The following is a 22380-nucleotide window of genomic DNA, read 5'->3' on the forward strand; positions in this document are numbered from 1 at the left end:
AATCCATAATCCTAACATTCAATGAGACCCAGCTTGTCTGTCAAGCAAGTGAACCTATCAATCTTCAGAGCCTTTGTGAAACCATCTGCCAATTGAGCTTCAGTAGGACAGTACTCCACTTCAATCATTCCTTTTGAGACTTGTTCCCTGATGAAGTGGAATCTGATTTCTATATGCTTGCTTCTGCCATGTGCAATTGGATTCTTTGCCAAATTGATGGCTGACCTGTTGTCAATCTTCAGTTTCAGTGGTTTCTTAACTTCACAGTTAAGTTCCTTTGTAACACCCCGTTTTCCCAACATAAAAATTGCATCATAAATCAGAGTATTTAAATCACAAACGGAATGTCACATACTTCTTTTAAAACATAAAATGGATAATAATAATTATCTCTCAAATTCAACATCAAAATCTAAAATCATGCAGCGGAAAATAGTTCAGCATACTAAAGTCTTGGCACGCAGGCCTTATCAGAAAATCTCATAATTTGATTCAATACTTATTCGTAAAAAGTTCATAAAGACACGTAAGGAATAGATAAGAAAGCAAGCCCCATCCCGTTACGTATCAGAGCACCTAGACACGAGTGAGGAGTCCTCTCACGAACACTTCTAATCCTTATTACCTGCACATTACCCACGGTCGAGGCAACATATACGCAGAAGGGGTGAGATTTCACAGTCAATAAATTAAACATATAATTCATCAAAATGCATTTAACAACATAAATCATCATTTACATATAAAACATTTATCATTTAGCATTATATCGAATCATATTTAATTATCATTATCAAATATCATCATTAGTTCGTAAACAATTATCATCTCTAATTCATAAGCAAAAATCATAATCAAGTATCATCATATATTTTACAACTTAAGACATCATAAACATCAGCGTTAATAATCATTTAGTATCATATTATTATCTTCATCAATCATAAACAGACATCATCATCAAAATATCACCATCAAATCATAAACAAACATCATCATCAAGGCATCATCGTCAGACATCATCGTTAAATCATCATTAAATATAAGTTATGACGACTCTACAATGCAACTACAACTTCAACAACAACTTAGACAACTTCAACAACAACTTAGACAACTTCAACAACAACTTAAACAACTTCATTATGCATGTGGTACCACCAGGGCATTAAGCCCCCTTCGCTAAGGTCATATTTGGACCTGTCGGCATTAAGCCCCCATCGCTAAGGTCATAAAGGACCTGTCAGGCATTAAGCCCCCATCGCTAAGGTCATAAAGGACCTGTCAGGCATTAAGCCCCAATCGCTGACTATGCAACATCACAACTCTAAACGCAACTTGGACAACAACGTGAATATCTTATACGACTCCATTAAAATGGACAACTTCTTAAATCATGACAACTTAGACCGACTCATGCAACTTCAAGACATTAACAGTCAACAGCAGTAAACAGCAGCAAGGTATAGCATATAATGGTGCTTGAATGCATTAACATCATTTAAGGAATGAATTACATCAATTTAATTATCATAAAGCATCATAATATTACTTATGCAACATTACTAATAATCTCAGTCATCTAATCAGGCTTCTGGACATTCTGGAAATATCCTAACAACTCTCACTCTTACTCCTAAGATCAACTCACAACTACACGTGCGAAAGAATCGCATGGAACAACAATTTTGGGCAACTAACAGTCTAGCTCGCAATGGCGAGTAACTTGGCTCGCAGTGGCGAGCTCAATGGTCTTGCTCGCAATGGCGAGCGATTCTGCTCGCAATGGCGAGCGGTCCGGGTTAGCTCGCAATTGCGAGTGCTCAAGCTCGCAATTGCGAGCGATGTCAGTTCAAGCTCGGGCAGAAACCTAAAAATCTCAACTTTTCATCTCCCTTCATGATTCTAACACCAAAACAGCATCTAATTAACACCCTAATGTATATCCAAGGTCTGTACGCTAATTTTGCATCAATCTAACATCTTTTCATGGTTTAATCATCAAATCGATCATATAACCCTAATCCCAATTCTCACCAAAACTCAACATAATCATGTCAAATTCAATTCTCAGAATCATACCCTTAATAATATTGAAAGTTAGTCTCACCCTTACCTGAATTGAAGATTCACCAAATGAACTTAAGCAGCTTATTTAATGTGTCTCGCCTTCGTCGAACGTAACATCTAGTAATCCTTAAAAACAATAAATTATAATAAATATAGTGAACAGACACGAAATGCATCACGTACTACTTCTATTGAAATCTAATAATCCAAACTAATAATATATGGATTAATCTACATCACGTGTTTTTAGACTAAAGCAAAAGTAAAATATTAAGTTGATAGAATATGTATCAGTTGGCTTAAAACATGAAGATATCTATTACTTAGAATTCATAATGCTTCTTAGCAATTAGGCAAGACACTAAAACAATAATTTAGAGACTAGAGTGATTGTCCTTCAGGATCGGTTCTGCATAGTATCGGTGACATAACTTCTATTGTTTTACAAAGTTTAACTATTTGTTTACATGTTTTGGCAGTCCCAAACCTAACAAGGTTTAACTATCAACCCAACTAATTCATGCATCAGACTTGTTATGTCTTTCCACTACTGTTTATGTAAATTCAAATTAACAAAGTCCTCAATCCAACATCATCAACATAACCTAAGTAAATTTCACGTCCAATTCACCAATTATAGTAGTATTAAGGTGCGTACAAAATCAAAAGTATAGCGTTGCATGAATTTTGTATAGTTGATGATAGCTAACCTTTTCTAAAGAAGCAGCTGACTTCTTCGTTCTCTCATCACACGATGGCTTTTCTATAGTGCAGTACAACGGCGGCTCTCTTTGTTTCAACTAGTTCTCAGGCGATTAGGCTATTGACCGTATATAGGTTTTATTCATTTTGCTGAGCGGTGGTAGAATTTCTAACCTAATTCTCACATTGCCTTGTATGCTATTAGCTATTTATATGATATGATTAGGGTATTGTTAACTAAGTGGGCCAGTAACGTATTGTGTCTACTTGTTATTCTTACCCCCAATTCTACTTATCTAACAATTCTCATATTCTAATAAATAATAGAAATATGCCACGTAATAAAATACTAACACCTCTTATAAATAATTAAATCACATAAATAAATTTTAACTTAATAAAAATAATTAAATAAAAAGGAGGGCGTTACAACTCTCCCCAACTTAAAAGAATTTCGCCCTCGAAATTGTACCTCAGATCAATGATCCTCATCCTCCGTCTGAGTACCAGACAAGGCAAACACCTTACCCTTGGCCGGGGCCTTCTTTGGTTCAGTACACTTAGCAGAAATGTGCCCCTTTCCACCGCAATTGAAACAAATAATGTCGTCGTGCTTGCAATCTGAAATTGTATGCCCCTTGACGCCACAATGGAAGCACCCTTTCACCTCATCAGCACCACAAGCATTACTCTTGTGACCTTTTTCTCCACATTTGAAACAAACAATCCCAGCAGGTGTCTCATTCTTCTCAGGCCTTCCCTCATTATTCCCCCTTTGCTTGCCCTTATCAGCTAGAGCACTATAAGGCTTCCCACGATCTTGTTGCTGCTTACTCTTCCTCTCATTCACAATCTTATAATGAGCCTTTGAATCATCTTCATAGATTCTGCATCTGCTCACCAAAGCAGAAAAGTCACGGATCTGTTGGTAACCAATGGCTCGCATAATATCAGCACGCAAACCATTCTCAAACTTGATACACTTAGAAAACTCAGCATTGTCTCTGGCATAGTGTGGATAGAACTGAGCCAGCTCCACAAACTTCGTTGCATACTCTGTCACTGACATGTTTCCTTGCTTCAGCTCAAGGAACTCGATCTCTTTCCTTCCGCGAACATCTTCAGGAAAATATCTGTTTAAGAACTCTCTCCTAAACACAGCCCAAGTAATAACCATCATCTTCTTGCTCTAGGGTAGTTTGAGTGCTCACCCACCAGTCATCAGCTTCCTCGGCCAGCATGTGCGTACCAAAACGCACCTTCTGATCATCAGTACATTGCATAACTCGGAAAACTCTTTCAACCTCTTTGAGCCACGTCTGTGCTCCATCAAGGTCGTACCTTTCTTTGAAAGTAGGAGGATGATTCCTCAGAAAAGCCTCCAACATTCTCACTTCAGCATTAACACCAGCACCAGCATTTTGTTGTTGCCCTATAGCTTGGGCCACAACTTCCAATGCAGCAGCTACCGCAACATCGTTTCTTCCAGCCATTCTGGTTCTCTTATAACAGATAAAATTTGTAGCCTCCAGATCTCTTCTCCATACAACACACAACAATTGGAATAACATAATAATGGTATTCCAACTACTAAAAGACACAACTCGACTCACTACTTGGCCGGATGGACCGACCTGCTCTGATACCAATTGTAACACCCCGTTTTCCCAACATAAAAATTGCATCATAAATCAGAGTATTTAAATCACAAACGGAATGTCACATACTACTTTTAAAACATAAAATGGATAATAATAATTATCTCTCAAATTCAACATCAAAATCTAAAATCATGCAGCGGAAAATAGTTCAGCATACTAAAGTCTTGGCACGCAGGCCTTATCAGAAAATCTCATAATCTGATTCAATACTTATTCGTAAAAAGTTCATAAAGACACGTAAGGAATAGATAAGAAAGCAAGACCCATCCCGTTACGTATCAGAGCACCTAGACACAAGTGAGGAGTCCTCTCACGAACACTTCTAATCCTTATTACCTGCACATTACCCACGGTCGAGGCAACATATACGCAGAAGGGGTGAGATTTCACAGTCAATAAATTAAACATATAATTCATCAAAATGCATTTAACAACATAAATCATCATTTACATATAAAACATTTATCATTTAGCATTATATCGAATCATATTTAATTATCATTATCAAATATCATCATTAGTTCGTAAACAATTATCATCTCTAATTCATAAGCAAAAATCATAATCAAGTATCATCATATATTTTACAACTTAAGACATCATAAACATCAGCGTTAATAATCATTTAGTATCATATTATTATCTTCATCAATCATAAACAGACATCATCATCAAAATATCACCATCAAATCATAAACAAACATCATCATCAAGGCATCATCGTCAGACATCATCGTTAAATCATCATTAAATATAAGTTATGACGACTCTACAATGCAACTACAACTTCAACAACAACTTAGACAACTTCAACAACAACTTAGACAACTTCAACAACAACTTAAACAACTTCATTATGCATGTGGTACCACCAGGGCATTAAGCCCCCTTCGCTAAGGTCATATTTGGACCTGTCGGCATTAAGCCCCCATCGCTAAGGTCATAAAGGACCTGTCAGGCATTAAGCCCCCATCGCTAAGGTCATAAAGGACCTGTCAGGCATTAAGCCCCAATCGCTGACTATGCAACATCACAACTCTAAACGCAACTTGGACAACAACGTGAATATCTTATACGACTCCATTAAAATGGACAACTTCTTAAATCATGACAACTTAGACCGACTCATGCAACTTCAAGACATTAACAGTCAACAGCAGTAAACAGCAGCAAGGTATAGCATATAATGGTGCTTGAATGCATTAACATCATTTAAGGAATGAATTACATCAATTTAATTATCATAAAGCATCATAATATTACTTATGCAACATTACTAATAATCTCAGTCATCTAATCAGGCTTCTGGACATTCTGGAAATATCCTAACAACTCTCACTCTTACTCCTAAGATCAACTCACAACTACACGTGCGAAAGAATCGCATGGAACAACAATTTTGGGCAACTAACAGTCTAGCTCGCAATGACGAGTAACTTGGCTCGCAGTGGCGAGCTCAATGGTCTTGCTCGCAATGACGAGCGATTCTGCTCGCAATGGCGAGCGGTCTGGGTTAGCTCGCAATTGCGAGTGCTCAAGCTCGCAGTTTGCGAGCGATGTCAGTTCAGGCTCGGGCAGAAACCTAAAAATCTCAACTTTTCATCTCCCTTCATGATTCTAACACCAAAACAGCATCTAATTAACACCCTAATGTATATCCAAGGTCTGTACGCTAATTTTGCATCAATCTAACATCTTTTCATGGTTTAATCATCAAATCGATCATATAACCCTAATCCCAATTCTCACCAAAACTCAACCTAATCATGTCAAATTCAATTCTCAGAATCATACCCTTAATAATATTGAAAGTTAGTCTCACCCTTACCTAAATTGAAGATTCACCAAATGAACTTAAGCAGCTTATTTAATGTGTCTCGCCTTCGTCGAACGTAACATCTAGTAATCCTTAAAAACAATAAATTATAATAAATATAGTGAACAGACACGAAATGCATCACGTACTACTTCTATTGAAATCTAATAATCCAAACTAATAATATATGGATTAATCTACATCACGTGTTTTTAGACTAAAGCAAAAGTAAAATATTAAGTTGATAGAATATGTATCAGTTGGCTTAAAACATGAAGATATCTATTACTTAGAATTCATAATGCTTCTTAGCAATTAGGCAAGACACTAAAACAATAATTTAGAGACTAGAGTGATTGTCCTTCAGGATCGGTTCTGCATAGTATCGGTGACATAACTTCTATTGTTTTACAAAGTTTAACTATTTGTTTACATGTTTTGGCAGTCCCAAACCTAACAAGGTTTAACTATCAACCCAACTAATTCATGCATCAGACTTGTTATGTCTTTCCACTACTGTTTATGTAAATTCAAATTAACAAAGTCCTCAATCCAACATCATCAACATAACCTAAGTAAATTTCACGTCCAATTCACCAATTATAGTAGTATTAAGGTGCGTACAAAATCAAAAGTATAGCGTTGCATGAATTTTGTATAGTTGATGATAGCTAACCTTTTCTAAAGAAGCAGCTGACTTCTTCGTTCTCTCATCACACGATGGCTTTTCTATAGTGCAGTACAACGGCGGCTCTCTTTGTTTCAACTAGTTCTCAGGCGATTAGGCTATTGACCGTATATAGGTTTTATTCATTTTGCTGAGCGGTGGTAGAATTTCTAACCTAATTCTCACATTGCCTTGTATGCTATTAGCTATTTATATGATATGATTAGGGTATTGTTAACTAAGTGGGCCAGTAACGTATTGTGTCTACTTGTTATTCTTACCCCCAATTCTACTTATCTAACAATTCTCATATTCTAATAAATAATAGAAATATGCCACGTAATAAAATACTAACACCTCTTATAAATAATTAAATCACGTAAATAAATTTTAACTTAATAAAAATAATTAAATAAAAAGGAGGGCGTTACATCCTTCATCACATTGTCAAGCCATATTGCTTGACATGCTGCAAATGTACCAGCAATGTACTCAGCTTCACATGAAGATAGAGCAGTGACTGGTTGCTTCTTAGTGCACTATGAGATTGCAGCACGATTGAACTTGAATAGGTAGCCAGAAGTGCTCTTCCTATCCAATCTATCACCACACCAATCTGAATCAGAGTATCCTTCTAGTTCAGCTTCTCCTCCTTTGTTAATAGTTGGAAATAGTAGGCCATACTTTAGTGTACCTTTCACATACCTCAGTATCCTCTTTGCTGCAGTGAGATGAGACTTTCTTGGATCATTCATGAATCTACTGATGATACTTACTGCAAAGCATATATCTGGCCTGTTATTGCATAAGTATCTCAGTGATCCAACTATCTATTTGAATTCAGTGGACTCTACCCTTTCTTCACTACTGCATTCATCCAGTTTAGCATTTGTTTCAGATGGATTTGATGCAATATTGCAATCAATCATTTGAAACCTTTCAAGCAGTTCTCCAAAATGTACTTCTGATGATGCATCACTATGCCTGCTTTGCTAGTTGTGAATTCAAATCCAAGGAAATATGATAGCTTTCCCAAATCTGTCATTTCAAACTCACTCTTCATAGTGTGTTTGAACTTCTCAATCTCACTTTGATTACTTCCAGTCACTAGTAAATCATCGACATATAGGAAGATTATAGTTATGTTCTCATCAGCTAGTTTCTGAACATACATACCATATTCTGCTTTGCATTTCCTGAAGCCAGTTTGAAGTAGGAACTGATCAATTCTCTTGTTCCATGCTCTAGGTGCTTGTTTCAGGTGTAACGCCCTCCTTTTATTTAATTATTTTTATTAAGTTAGAGTCTATTTATGTGATTATATATTTATATGAGGTGTTAGTATTTTATTATGTGACATTATTCTATTATTTATTAGAACATGAGAATTATTAGTGTCAGTAGAATTGGAGGTTAGAATAGAAAGAAAAATAAGTTATTGGGCCTAAATAGATTTAGGAAGAGTGATTAGTATTATAAATAAGGAAGCTTAGGTTAGAAAGAGTTTTTATGTTAAACCGCTTTTTGGAAAAGAGGAGAACAAGGAGAGAAGAGAAGAGGAGAACTCAGAGAGAGAACCCTAAGAACGAAGAATGCTGCTTTTGATTTCAGAAAAACAATCTAAGGTAAGGGTGGGACTATCTTTCACTAATATTAAGTATGTGAATCATTAGATTGCATCTAACATGCTTTAGGATGAGTTTGTGAGATTATGAGAAATTAGGGCTGTATAAACATAGGGTAGTGAAGGGTTTTTGTTTTTCATGATCTTTTATTTAATTCATGTTAAGTTCGTGCTTTAATTTGCTGATGAAATTTTGGGTATATTCTTGTCTCTAAATTATTATTAGATACTACACTTCATCGTTGGAAAATAAGAAGTGAAAATTGATTTCTGGCTTCGAGTTTTATAAGCTATACCAAACCGTCAAGTTTGACTAGTTGAGCCGTAAATCGGTGTTTGATTAATTTAGCCCAACATCCCAGCCAATCTCAATTAGTTTTGAACTAGTAAAGAACTGGTCGTGTCACAAGTAACTAACTATGTTTAATTAGCCTCCCAACCTATACACATAATGATCTACTGGTTAAGGGATAAACACTGGAGAGTGATAGACGTAGCGAGGACTCAAAGTAACCATGGATACAAGTTCTATGAAATTTTAGTTAAGATGCCTTTAAATTCCTTATATTATATTTAGTGTCGTTAAAGGGGTGACATGCACATATATTGTGGAGGTTTAAGGTAAAAGCTTTGCCATCTAGATAGATATACCCAATTCATTTAGTAGCACACTTTTGAGGTTACACCTCAATTTTATTCTTAGTAAACTAGTTACAAACCCGTGCTTCGCACGGGGTGGATAGCTTTTTTTCGGATAATTTTGTTGACAAACACATATTTGTTAATATGCTTAAAAGTAAACTGATTCGAAATTTAGATATTACATGCATATAAATATAAAAAACCATGATCCATAACATATCAAATCCTAGATAGGTCTACCATAAACGAAACCAAAACAGAAGTTATACAACAGATTCTAAAGTAATTGTGTTTGATGGAAAACAAACAAAAATCTAAAATTAGAAAATATAACGGGTTGAATAACGTATTTTGTAAAAAAATTGTTCTAAAGGAAAAATGAGCAAATTAAGGAAGATAGTTGCATTTTTCTAAGAGATTGTTGTTAATTATAAATGTGAGAATTAAGTAAGCATATTGCACAGACATTAGAAATGTGCACCTTTTTAAAATATTTATCAAAGCATCAAAAGAGCATATACTACAATCAACATTTAAGGTAGTAGTCAGGTCTATCTATTTAGATACAACACTAATTATCTCAAATAGCTAAAATAGACCCGTGTATATACATTAAAGACATTGAAGAGATCTAAAGACAATCGAATTTTTAATAAGAGTACTTAAAAAATGCATAATAATTGTATTTTTAGTGGACAAAAGATAGAATACTATCACAAAGTGCTTATTCGTTATTAGTAAGAAAATATAAATGGGATCTGCGGTGCCCTGCGTAACAAAAAAAAGTAAACTGATTCCAAAGTGCTTATTTTTCATTAACCTTTCCTGTAAATATTTATCATACACGGGTTGTCCACATGAAATTAACCTTAGTAACTTCATAACCTTAGAAAAACTTTATTATTATGAAGTGATGCACGGGTTGAATTACTTTTCCTTAAAAAAATTGTTCCAAAGGAAAAATGAGCAAATTAAGGAATATTGCACAAACATTAGAAATATTTATCAAAGCCTTACCAAGTCTTGATTCATAAAAAGAGCATATATTTTGTTGATGAAATCAGGAAAACAACATAATAATTAAGATTAAACTAATTGGAACCAATGAAGGAACCAATGATGTGCAAATTACGATTACATATTAGCTAAAATTATAAAATCGAGCGCTACTGTCGTAGAGTTACCAAAAAGGGATTAACACCAATATTCACATCACACAAAATGAACCAAAGAAACAACATTCCCAAGTTAATATAGTTTTTGAAAAACTTTGTTATAAAGGAAGAAAGAGCAAATTAAGGAAATAGCTGCATTTTTCAAAAAAAAAAATTGTTGCCCTTTTTACACTCTAGCATACTAAGGGAAAATGCAAACTTCATAAATGTGAAAATCAAGCAAGCATATTGCACAAATCGTAGCTATATGCACCTTTTTAAAAATTTATCGAAGGATTATATAGTTTTGCTGCAGGAAAAGAACATGTCTTATTTTGTTAAGAGATTAGGAAAAAACATTAACATGATACTAATAGGAATCAATGAAGGAACCAACAATGTGCAGATTATAAGATGTGAAGTAAATATCAAAGAGACTGTCATTGTCATATACTAACCAAAAAGGGATTTTTGTGAATAAGTTTTGAAGAAATACTTATGAATTTACTTGATTGTTGGTTGGTTTCTTTGTGAAACCGACCCCTTCTTTAAATTTGACCTTAATTATTTACTTTGCTCATTTTTTACTCTTTATATAAGATGCTATTGGAGCTTTTCATGATGTAACTTCTACAAACAAAAGTGGATTAAAGATAAGATCAATCAGTTTCGGCATGAATACTTTATTTTGGTAAATTACTTGAAAAAATAGGTGATTTTCCAAAATGAAACGAATTTCGGTAAAAGGGTAGGATAAATTGTGATAACATTAAGACATTAAATTTTTTCTTGCTAAATGAAACAGAAGTTTTTTGGTTCCACATGTGCTCATAAATAAATTCTTTGGATTTTTTAATTAAAGAAAATAGGATTTGGTTTCATATATGGTCATAAATAAATTCTTTAGTATTTTCAGGAAAAAATGAAATGGTTTTTGTTTTTCTTTATGGTGATAAAATGGTTTATGTTCTTGTAAATAAAATAGCGCTTGTTCACTTTTGTTATATGCTCATTTCTCACTTGAAAAGAATATGTTCAAATAAAATGTCAATTTTCAAAATGGTTTTAGTAAAATTATTATTACTACTTTTTATATTACTTTCGATAGATAATTTAAATTTAAGGTGAGAAGAGAATACTATTTCAGTCTATGTTAAGAAATACTTGAACTCAAAATCTGATGTCAAAGATCCGTCTTTTGACCACCCAATCAAACACTTGGAGTTACTCATACTTTTTATTTAAATTATGAAAAATGATTTAATATGAATTTTTTTCGAGAAAGTAGTATCATTTTTGGTTATGGTCCAGTTAGGTCATAGAGTGCATAATGGACAACATCAAGAGTTAGATCAAATGCATGGTTCTTATCAGGGATTGTTTACATATAAGCTCCATTTTTCCTTCAATTAATGATGTGGTAACATGCAAGTGATTTGTTGGGTTGAGATGAATTTAAAAAAAAAAAACCATGGTATATTTTTTTGGGTTAAATATGTTTTTGGTCCCTATAAAATTGTGACCTTCTAAGTTTAGTCATTACTTAATTTTAATAGCATTTTCAATCCCTACAAAAAAAAATTTACTTATAATTTTAGTCCCTGCTAAAATAAATTTTGTTTAATTATCCTTAAACTCTTAAATTTTTTAACGATTCTTTTTATACAAGTTTAGAACACTATGAAAGGTTCATTTACTAAAATCTATAATTTTTTAACATGAAATAAATTAAATATGAATTTTTTAAAACGACAAAAGTTTAAGATATAAGTAACAAAAATATGAATGTAGAAATTAAATTTTTGCGATATTTTTTCCGGAGGACCTTTTAATAACGTTCTTAACACGCCTGTAAAAAATTGTTGAAAAACTTAAGAGTTTAAGCATAAATTAAACAAATTTGGATTGAGTAAGGACTAATATTGAGTGCAGAATTTTTTTGTAGGGATTAAAAAAGCTATTAAAATTAAGTAAGGACTAAACTTACAAGGTTGCAATTTTGTAGGGACCAAAAACATAATTAACCCTATTTTTTTTATTGACTCAACTGAACATGTATCTAGACTATTAAGTGTAGTTTTTGACCTCTAAAATTTCCATAAATGCATTTTCAGAAAACATAAAACGTGTATGCCTAAAATAATGTCAGGGATGGGAAAAGTTGCTCTCTATTTTTATAGTACCTGCATTTTGTCAACCTTAAACCTTCGTCCATGTCTTATGGACAGATTTTGATAACTCCAGAGAATGATGTGTGGACTTTGAAGTCAATAACATTGGTTTATTATTCTTATTGATGAAGCTATTTTTCCATATTTTAAAATGAAAACAAATAGAAATTAGAAAGTATTATATAAAAAGAAGCAGACCTGCTAGATGAAACATAAATTTTATACTATTGGCACTTTGAACAACGGGTAGGTACCACACTAAAGATAAAAGAAGCACAAGACATGCATAGCAAAAGCCACAGGTAGCTACAATACAACAGCAAATCATGGGACATAATAATCTACAAACATCTTACAATAGTCTCTAAATCCACAGTGAAATTTAAATTACAAATTTGTGGGACATGCTTGACTAACTCAGCGAATAAGTTGTTCAAGTCGAAGTCAAAACTGAATCTAACTTTGTTGCCCACCTGAAGAGTGTTGTCAAATGCGAACTGAATCCAAGCATCTTTCATACATTTCTCATCCCTATCCCTGGACTGAATAATGTCAGTTTTATACAATTCCATTTTGTCTAAATCCATCAAAATAATCGACATCTTCTTGACTAAATAACTTTTTACAGAAAATGTTTTTAATCTCTGTACCTGTATTCATTCAGTCCCTATTAAAGCAGAATAAGGACCAAGATTTATATAAGGACTAAATTTGAAAAATTGTGAATTTTATAGAGACTAACATTAACCCTAAGATTAAAAAGAAAATAAAAGAAAGTGAGACCAAATAAAACTTTAAGAAAAATGTAACCTGGAAATGATGGATGAACCTTTACCTGACCAACTGATGTTGCTCCATGTCGCTTTGATAATTTACTCCGATCAGGAGCTAAAATCAAGGAAACGTCTGCAAAATGAGGCATATGGGAAATTCTAGTGCCTGTAAACAGATTCATGCACACATGCAGAACAAACCAAAATCAGTGACCAAGATGCTATAAAAGATTATATACTTTACTGTTTGCGCTTTACCTTATATATTAATGCCTGCCTTAGAGTGTTTGGTAAATGCTCCTCTGCTCTGAATTACAAACACTTTGCGAAATAAGATAGCGAAAGTATTTAATCAAACAGATTCATTTGATTGAATAAGAACTTTAACCATTACCTGATAACATGAGAAATAGCCATGGTAGCATTATTAACTGTCACACAAAAGTTATAAACTGGCTGACCGTTACTCCTCATTATCACAAAATCTCCAGGTGTATTCAAATTCCAACTAACCATCAAGACACTAACAAAGAAAGTTAATATCTAGTCAACATGATTTGCAAGAAATTTGTTTATTTTTTTATCAATGAAAAGCACATCTTAAACATGTAAAGAAATAATGTGTTTATGCGATTACATTAATCCACTGTTTCAAAGGGATCATGGATAGCAAATTATGAGATGAAGTACATTACTTAATCAGTTGACTTATGAATATGAAGGCAACACATTAAAAGAAGTGAAGTACTTCATTTTTGTACTACATGGAGTAGGAAATCACCGATCATACCTTCAAAAAAAATACCAAGATAAAAAAAATGGATAAAGGGCGGAAGAGAAATAAAGAACTCACCTCGCCTCGTATTAAGTCAGTAATTTTTAAAATTCCTTTGGGGACACGAAACTGGAATGTATAAGGAGTTCCTTTTGCCGGCTCTTCTTCTACTTCCGCATTTGTCGCATTCGCCCATTTACCTGTGTATACTTGAGGCAAATTTTTTAGTTTAGCATCATTGGGAGAAGCTTTATGTCACTCACTAAATGAGGTTATCTATTTTTCCCATGTCTCAACGAAATGTTTATGCATTAAGCTGATATGGTATTCATTAAAGTCTATGCCAATAATTAAGCTGTTATGGTATTCCTCAATGAACCAAACGGCCAAGGCATATACCAATAATTTTAAACTTTAGCCAAATTCAACCCTTCCACCGAATTTAATACACATATGGAATCTATAATATAAATATCCAACATGAGCTGTTAAAGTGTTTGTGCAAACAGTACTTATATATAAAAGCAAATGTGTAAAAAACTTGTATTTGTGATTAAGTCACCCTCAAATTCTGGTGTTGCAGACAGAGGTCACGACAGTAATTTGTGGACAGAAAGAATTGAAAACACTTTTAAATATTAGCGTCACATGAGAAAGCTCTATCCTTAATATATTCAAAACTCCACATTTACTCATGAACTCATATTTTCACATATTCCGACACAACAATATACACATGTTACCAAGAACTATTAATTATTAAGAAATACCTGTTCTAAAAAGGAATCAACAACACTGGGGTCATCGCTGCTACTCCCATTAACCTTGTAAGAACCATCGTGGTTTGGATTCGCAATGTTTTCTTCTCAACAATAATTGTTTGTTCTTCAAAGCCTCAAACTCACATGAATAAAATCCTGCATTTTATGCCTTGAAATAAAAAAGAAAATCAAAATATTTCAAATATAACATAAAATATAAGAACTCAGAAGGCTATAGTCTAATCAACAAAATGCTAACCTCACGAATTAAGGTTGGAAATTAAGCTCTCATTAGGGTGATGTTGGGATGGGTTCAGTACCAGAAACATGGGAAGCAGCGTCTTCTTTTGACATGGCCACAAATTCACAGGAGCAACTGGTCTAGTATTATCCCTTTTTCCATCTTTTGATATGGACCTGCTTCCATTTTGATGAGCATTAAGCGATAGCCGTCGGCAAGGAGTACCGTTGGCCCCTCCATTAGCACGAGGGCCACCTACCTTCTTAGCAGCACTAACTGGCCTAGCAGGGCTTCGTTTTGAACCAAAGGGGGCTTCTGGTTCCGTGCTTTGCTGCTCCTGAAATTTCTTCTGATCATATACAGTGGAAAGTCCAGAGAGTATTCGAGTCGGTAAAATTGTAGTGAACAGAATTACGTCAAGTTGACTGTTTACTTTTGCTCAGTCTTATTATTAGCAAATGCTCCAGTTAATTTGATAATCAGTCATCCTAATCATCATACCAATAAAACTTACCCTCATTCTTCGTTTTTCTTCTTCCGGTTCATGCCTAAGCATGGCATATTCATCTGACAGCAAGAAGACGAACACCATCATATGTGAATGACATATCATGAGTCTCTTCCCAAGCACATGTTTTGGCAACCAATGTATCAACCAAAGCTGCATTTACACCAAAAGAAACAATGTTAATTCTTCCAATAATGTAGCATCTTTTTGTTTTACCTAATATTGACAGCAAATATAACTAATAATAACATTATCTGATGGTGGTTGTGGTTTCATTCCATACATACCGGGAATTTTATTTACCAGTATCCGGGCTTTCTCTGCTCGCTTGAGGTTTAAATGTGCACCTCTGCTTGCATTATACCTGTTGTCATTCTGTTTTGCATTGTTGTGTATGACAAAATTATTAAATCGAAAATGATATATTGGACAAACTTATGCAACCATTTAATGCAATGATCAAATTGCAGTAAAGCTAAACTTGGTAATTCTGGAAACATGGCAAGGCACTATCAAAAAGCAAATCACTCATACTGATAGGCTATAGAAGAAAAATGAGCAAATTAAGGGAAATGGCTGCATTTTTCAAAGAAATAGCTGCATTTAGTATCAATTAGTTCTTAACTCTTTATTGCTTGAAGTTTTTAGTTGGAAGCAAGTCATCATTATCAACCAATACCATACAGATTATGAAGAGTTTACTTGGTTAAAATTTTAAATTTTCTTTGATACATCAATGCTTTTATACATCAATGCTAACATGATAGTAAATGTCTTGACTCGCCTCTCTCACCAAAACTGGACACAGAAAAAAAATGCACAAGGGAGATTATAATTACCCGATTATAGTCCTCAAGCCAGCTCTCCTCTTCACATGCTGACATCCATTTCTCAATCTTGTCCAATATACCTTTTCGGCTTAAAGCTTCTTCTTGGCTTTTGCTATTTGATTGTCCATGTCAGCCAGTAATTCAGTTGGTTCAATGTCTCCAGAATCAATCAATGCCATGATCTTCTATCTTGCAGCATCTGAATCTATTACTATATGAGCATTAGAAAATATCTCTTCAAGTTCTGCTTGCTTCTTGAAAGCAATTTCCTTCATCCTGCTTGCTTTAAGCTGGTCAAGTCTCTCAATTTCCACTTCAGCCTTCATAAAAAGAACAAAATAATATGTTAGCATAAGTTTCAGACCCCAAACTTTTAAACTTCAAAAGGTCTCTAGCAACCCTCAAGTGTTCATGTGATTACTCGATATTTCTGTTTGGCTTGCCACTTAGCAATTAGATCCTTGAAATAGGGCATGATGCATTGGAAAGAACTAAGCTGTGAGTGGACCAATAATAAGTGGTAAGCAAAAAGGGTTACTCCAACCCTAAGTATAAATAATATAGAGGCTATATTCTTGTATAAAATGTGCGACATCCATAGTAATAAATAATATACAGTTCTTTGACTTATTTCTAGAAAAATTTTAACTTGATTTTTAGCAGTCATTCTCTATATTTTCTTTTCCATTGATCTAGTACCATATTGCTCAACATTTAAATTTTATACTCCCTCCGGTCTCATTTATAAGCAAATTTTGACTTTTTAAATTCATTGAATAAATAATGTATGTGGTCTATATCATATACCACATACATCATTTATTTAATGTACCTAAAAAGTGAAAATTTGCTTATAAATGAGACCGGAGGGAGTACCTCACTGTACAATAGTCCACTATAGATTTTAAAGAATTATCTACAGTTCTACACTGATTTTGTAAATCTTTCTTGAATGAAACAGGTGGTGAACACAACAAAAATGACAGCAAGGATATACAGTTATATACACACATAACACATTCATCTAGCTTTTACCCAAAAAAACAAAGGCAAAGTGTGGAGCCCTATTTATTTTCCTCAAACCTCCTCCTTCCTCTCACTCTCAGTCTCACTCACACTCCCAAAACAACAAAATGGCACCAAGCACTTCACTCATTTCTCATCTTAAATTTTAAAACTGATAAGATGCAAACAATAAGATGCTATACCAACATTTAAAATGGATTTAAAACCATTTTAAGATGCCTTTGTTTTTATAATTGATCAAACTTATTTCACACATTTTGGTTTTAGCGAAGGTGAAAACTCATTTCTGACAAATACCAACATTTCACACATTTTGGTTTTAGCTAAGGTGAAAACTCATTTCTGACAAATCAATTTTGTGTATTCAACAACCAAACTCACCAAAATCCAAGATAATGTATCGAGTACACTACTGCAGATTCAAAATGGATACTTAAGATTTATAGGAAATGACAGATTTGGTGAATATTTATTGAAAACCATTCTAGTTGAATTAATGCCAATATCTTAAACAAAAATCTAAAATACCAAAGAAGAGCATAAGCTACCTGTTAGGAACCATGGAATCTTCAAGTGGAACACATACCCCTATAACCACTACATCAGCAAGTACATGTTGATTAGTACAATATCAACACATTTCACTACTACAATATCTAGAAGTAGAGCATTGTTAATAGCTCTGTGATAAACATATCAATCATAAACAAATCATAAATAACAAATGGTACCTTCTCTTTGATACAAAATGTCCACTCCAACCTATCAATCATAAACATAACCAAATCACATAACATTACCAATATCAGCAAAAGCACATTTCAGTTTCTAAATAAATAACAAACCATGGCAAATCATCATGTTTTCCTCCCTTTAATAATCCATATTTGCGAGCTATGCAACATTGACTGCACATATATTTATAGGCTAACAATTGTAGCTTCTCACTTGCGATGCCCGGGGACATGAAAAAGGTGATGCTACCGTGAAACCAAACAGCTTATAAGTTGTCAGGGAGATTGAAATCGAAAATACCTTTGTATTTCAGTGATGGTGTCACAGCTGGTTTTAAATTCATGAATTTTAATGGATCAAACCTATTGATGATAGTGAGTGAAATCCAGCAATTCATGCTTTTGGACAGCAAGAAAAGATTTTTAAAAATTAATCCATTGAGTTACATAAAGGTTCTGAAGGAAACTTGATATACACATCTCACAAATATGACACCCAAAACATGATAGCACCCAACAACCATAAAAACGGCATCTGAAAGATGGCTTAACAGAGTTTATGATATATGACATCAACCGTAATAACATGACATTTGGCAAATTAACACCCAAATCACAGAAGCAGCCATAATTTGATAAATGATAGCAATATGAGACTGGTTTCTTATCCCATGACAGCAGCCAACAAAACCAGTAATTTAAAAATCCTAATAACATATCAAAGGACCCTAACCAAGACAACAAAATTCCATTTATTTTCAAGAATCTGTAAAAGACCCAAAATTCAAGCATACCCTAATTCAGAAAACAACAACAAACCCAGTCAATCACCATTCTCAAATCTCAACAACAAACCCACAAAAAATTAAAATTTCCAAAACTCATAAAAACCAATCCGAACTGCCATCAAAGATTAGCAAATTACCTCTTTTTTATTCTAAGAACAACAATAAAAATTTCACTCTCACAACAAACCCAATAATTCCTTTATCTAAAATTTTTAAACGTAAAATTCATGTATACAAAAAGGAATCAATAAACAACAAAACAAAATCAAGATATCAAAACCTCAATTATAATCAAAAACAATTTTCTGGAAACATGCAAGCAAAATTACAACTGAAACCAAAAAAAAAATCTGGAAAAAAGAAACCTGCACTAATCCACAGTAGTAATGCACCTGCAATTTCAATTAAATCAACAACATTAACAACATAATTAACAATTTCATTAACAATAACAAAAACCCAATCAAACAAAAAAAGGGTATTTGTGGTTCAGCCAAATCAAAAACGAAAATTGAATAATCACAACTCACTTTGATTCTCTGCAATTTTTGTTGATAGATTTGAGAAGAAAATGATACATGCAAAGCTTCAATCACTCAACAATGGAGGTTTTGTGAGTTATGGGTGAGAGGGAGTATGCAAGTTGAGGAAGAAGAAGGAGGATCTGTTTGTTTTTTTCTTCTTTCTCTCGTCCCCCCTTCTTTCTCCCGTTCCCGTTTCTGTCTCCCGTTTTTTTTTTCTTTTTCTTTTCACATATACTAGTTGTCAACCCGTGCTTCGCACGGGGTGGATTGCTTTTTTTCGGATAATTTTGTTGGCAAACACATATTTGTTAATACGCTTAAAAGTAAACTGATTCGAAATTTAGATATTACATGCATATAAATATAAAAAAGCATGATCCAAAAACGAATATTGCACAGATAAGAAGATAAAATCGAATAGGAGCTTGTCGCCCTCTTGTAGGTGATTGTCCCTAACAAACTGGAACCAACCTCCTCCCAAGGATTTTTTTAGCCTTGTTACGCTCAGTGGTAATGAGGCGGCAATTGTATTCCTGACCGGTAAGCACATCAAGCAACCGCATTGTCTTTCTTGTAGTTGTATTTTTCAAAAAAATAGCTGCATTTTTCACATTCTAGCAAATTAAGGGAAAGAGCAAAATATGAGTGAAAATGCAAACTTAATATTCATAAAAAAAAAGGTAAAAAAAAATGTAAGGACAATTTTTTTTTAATCTAATATAACAATAAAAAAAGGGTCCTTAAACGCATGGTTATTTGATTTTTTTTTCTTTCAAAAATGATATAAAGGATGGAAAAACCTAGAATAAAAGAAAATTGTCAAAGAATGGATGATAATTACTATAGCCACTTTTGAACATCTAAATTTACTTGAATCTTGAAATAAAGGGGAATGGAGAGAAGTTTCTTTGTAACACTCTTTAAGGTTCTCACGCAATTTTTTTTTATGGTTCAAGTGAACGTTATAGTTTAAGTATCCGCTAATAAATACTGTTACAAACTAAGTATATGATATCTCATATAATCCATTAGATATTAAGTTGTTAAATATTAGTTACATAAAATTATTCAAGCTTTGTGGTAAGAGAAACCAAAATACAATAAAAAACCTCATTTGTAGTAATTTATACATAATCACAAATCACAACAAAGATGTATGATGACCAAGGTTTTTCTATATGTCCCTGCAGCCAACATCATTTTTTGTTTACCTTAAATAACAGTCCAAATTGTGTACTTTGCATTTTTAAAACTTCAATAGTCTTAGATTAATATCTAAAGAGTGCAATATTAGATGTAGTTAGTTGATTATAAGGATAACGAAATGCAAGCAGAAAGCAAGATAATTACATTTAACATATTTAACCATAGTAAGTTCATTGTAGCAATTTGTGATTAGCATTGAATTGAATAAGATGCAATCATAATTGGAATCTTGATCTTCATAATTAACTTATTACATACCATTATCTCCTTTCTCATTGTCAGCTGGATATTATCTGAGTGTCTAGGAAGCGAAAATATTTCAATTGTAGTTGAAGAAAATGTTCAAAGTCTCCAAATCTAATGCATCTGAACTATTAAACTCAGTGGTTAAAATTGTGAATGATTTCCTAGCTGAAGCGCCTTGATTTGGTGTTCAGAAGACAAGAAGCATAGTGTAGATTCTTTCCTAAAAAAAAGAATAGTGCATATTGCAACATTGTTTATGAATTTATGGTAAATGTAATAATAACATGACCCGCATAAATGTCTCCAATAGCACACAAGTCTCCATCTAATCAATGCAAGAAAATAAAAAATGCAAAAGCAGGATGATTTACATTCAAATGAAATGATGGCATGAGCACAGTTAGGCCTCATTGTAATCATCAATTGTGAACATGAAGTGGGATTTTACTACTCTAGGGAAAACCCTTTCAATTGGGACCATTAAGATTAATATGCAGTGGCAAAGAAAGGAAAAAAAAATCATGAAACCAAATATGCACAAGAAATGGTCTAAAACTCTTTTGTAGAGCATTCTCTTTTCTGTCTTTGATATAACTCAACGTTACACAAGTGATGAACCTAACTTGTCAACAACATTCATGTATCTCTTGGAAGAGAAAACATATGGTGTTGGTGACATTTTTTTTATGACTTTATAAAGTTTCAATGAAAGAATCTGTAAAAACTTCCAATAAAAATTGTGAACATAACAATTACAAATACAGAAGAAGTATTATACCACTATATTACAGGTACAGAGATGGACATTGGTACTGAAACATCCCCTGCAGCAAAGCTTGAATCCCTAGTTTGAGCTGAATTGCTAGCCAATGCATAGCCTACACCTAATACACCATAATGTAGAGATGCATTTTCACATCTCTGAAACACTATAGCAAGTGAAGCGGCTTTACGTCTAGATCGCTTTGTCCCGGTAAATAGTAGGGTTTGAAGTAATCCGGCAATAGTTGGTGCCTTAACCGCCCTTTCAATTGCAGCTGAACCTCCACTCCGGCATAACTCGAGCAATGCTGCAACTGCATTCTCCTTACCCGTTGGTGTTCCACAACGCATCATTCCTATCAATCCAAACAAAGCAAACAAAAAGATGCAAATACAATGATATAAAATTACGTTATTCAACCCGACTCAATAGTCCTGAACAAAGAAAAAAATTGATGGTTCTAGTTAACAACACATTTATAAGAAGCACAAAAAGTTTATCACTGCAAATTAGGAATTGTCTAATTAAGCAATAAGTTAGTTAAGTCCTAATACTGCACTAATGGAACATGTTTTAGTTCATATCACTTCAGAAGAGTATATTGAAAAGGTAAAGCATTTGTTATAACTTCATAAGGATCTGATCCAGCCCCAATAAACACCAAATGAGTCCCATCAAATTCCTCCACATCAGGACAA

At 33.6% G+C, this 22380-nt stretch overlaps 1 protein-coding gene and 1 pseudogene across 4 annotated transcripts; both read right to left on the bottom strand.

Moving 5' to 3' along the window:
• Positions 1–327: 327 nt before the first annotated feature.
• On the bottom strand, positions 328–7100 carry LOC146902770 (uncharacterized). 3 transcript variants are annotated; one of them, XM_085732340.1, is made up of 5 exons: positions 6926–7100; positions 6262–6341; positions 3245–4769; positions 2117–2196; positions 328–625 (listed from the first exon to the last, which is right to left on the bottom strand). In XM_085732340.1, the coding sequence occupies exon 3, from the start codon at positions 3950–3952 to the stop codon at positions 3251–3253; it is 702 nt and encodes a 233-aa protein (XP_085588466.1). In that variant the 5' UTR covers positions 3953–4769; positions 6262–6341; positions 6926–7100; the 3' UTR covers positions 328–625; positions 2117–2196; positions 3245–3250. The 3 variants fall into 3 exon arrangements, with proteins under 3 accessions (XP_085588466.1, XP_085588464.1, XP_085588467.1); XM_085732338.1 differs by lacking the exon at positions 6262–6341 and having other exon boundaries at positions 2781–4769; XM_085732341.1 differs by lacking the exon at positions 6262–6341 and having other exon boundaries at positions 6926–7099.
• A 7977-nt stretch (positions 7101–15077) lies between these two features.
• Positions 15078–19668, bottom strand: LOC146902771 (65-kDa microtubule-associated protein 1-like; annotated as a pseudogene). Its single transcript, XR_015023865.1, has 9 exons — positions 19474–19668; positions 18267–19335; positions 18153–18183; positions 17970–18018; positions 16817–16891; positions 16405–16715; positions 15853–15940; positions 15572–15718; positions 15078–15412 (listed from the first exon to the last, which is right to left on the bottom strand). The product of XR_015023865.1 is annotated as a 65-kDa microtubule-associated protein 1-like (transcript).
• Positions 19669–22380: the final 2712 nt, after the last annotated feature.

The sequence above is a fragment of the Medicago sativa genome, chromosome 8 (genome assembly GCF_051527215.1).
Source record: "Medicago sativa cultivar Bolivia chromosome 8, Bolivia_mono, whole genome shotgun sequence".
NCBI lineage: Eukaryota > Viridiplantae > Streptophyta > Magnoliopsida > Fabales > Fabaceae > Medicago > Medicago sativa.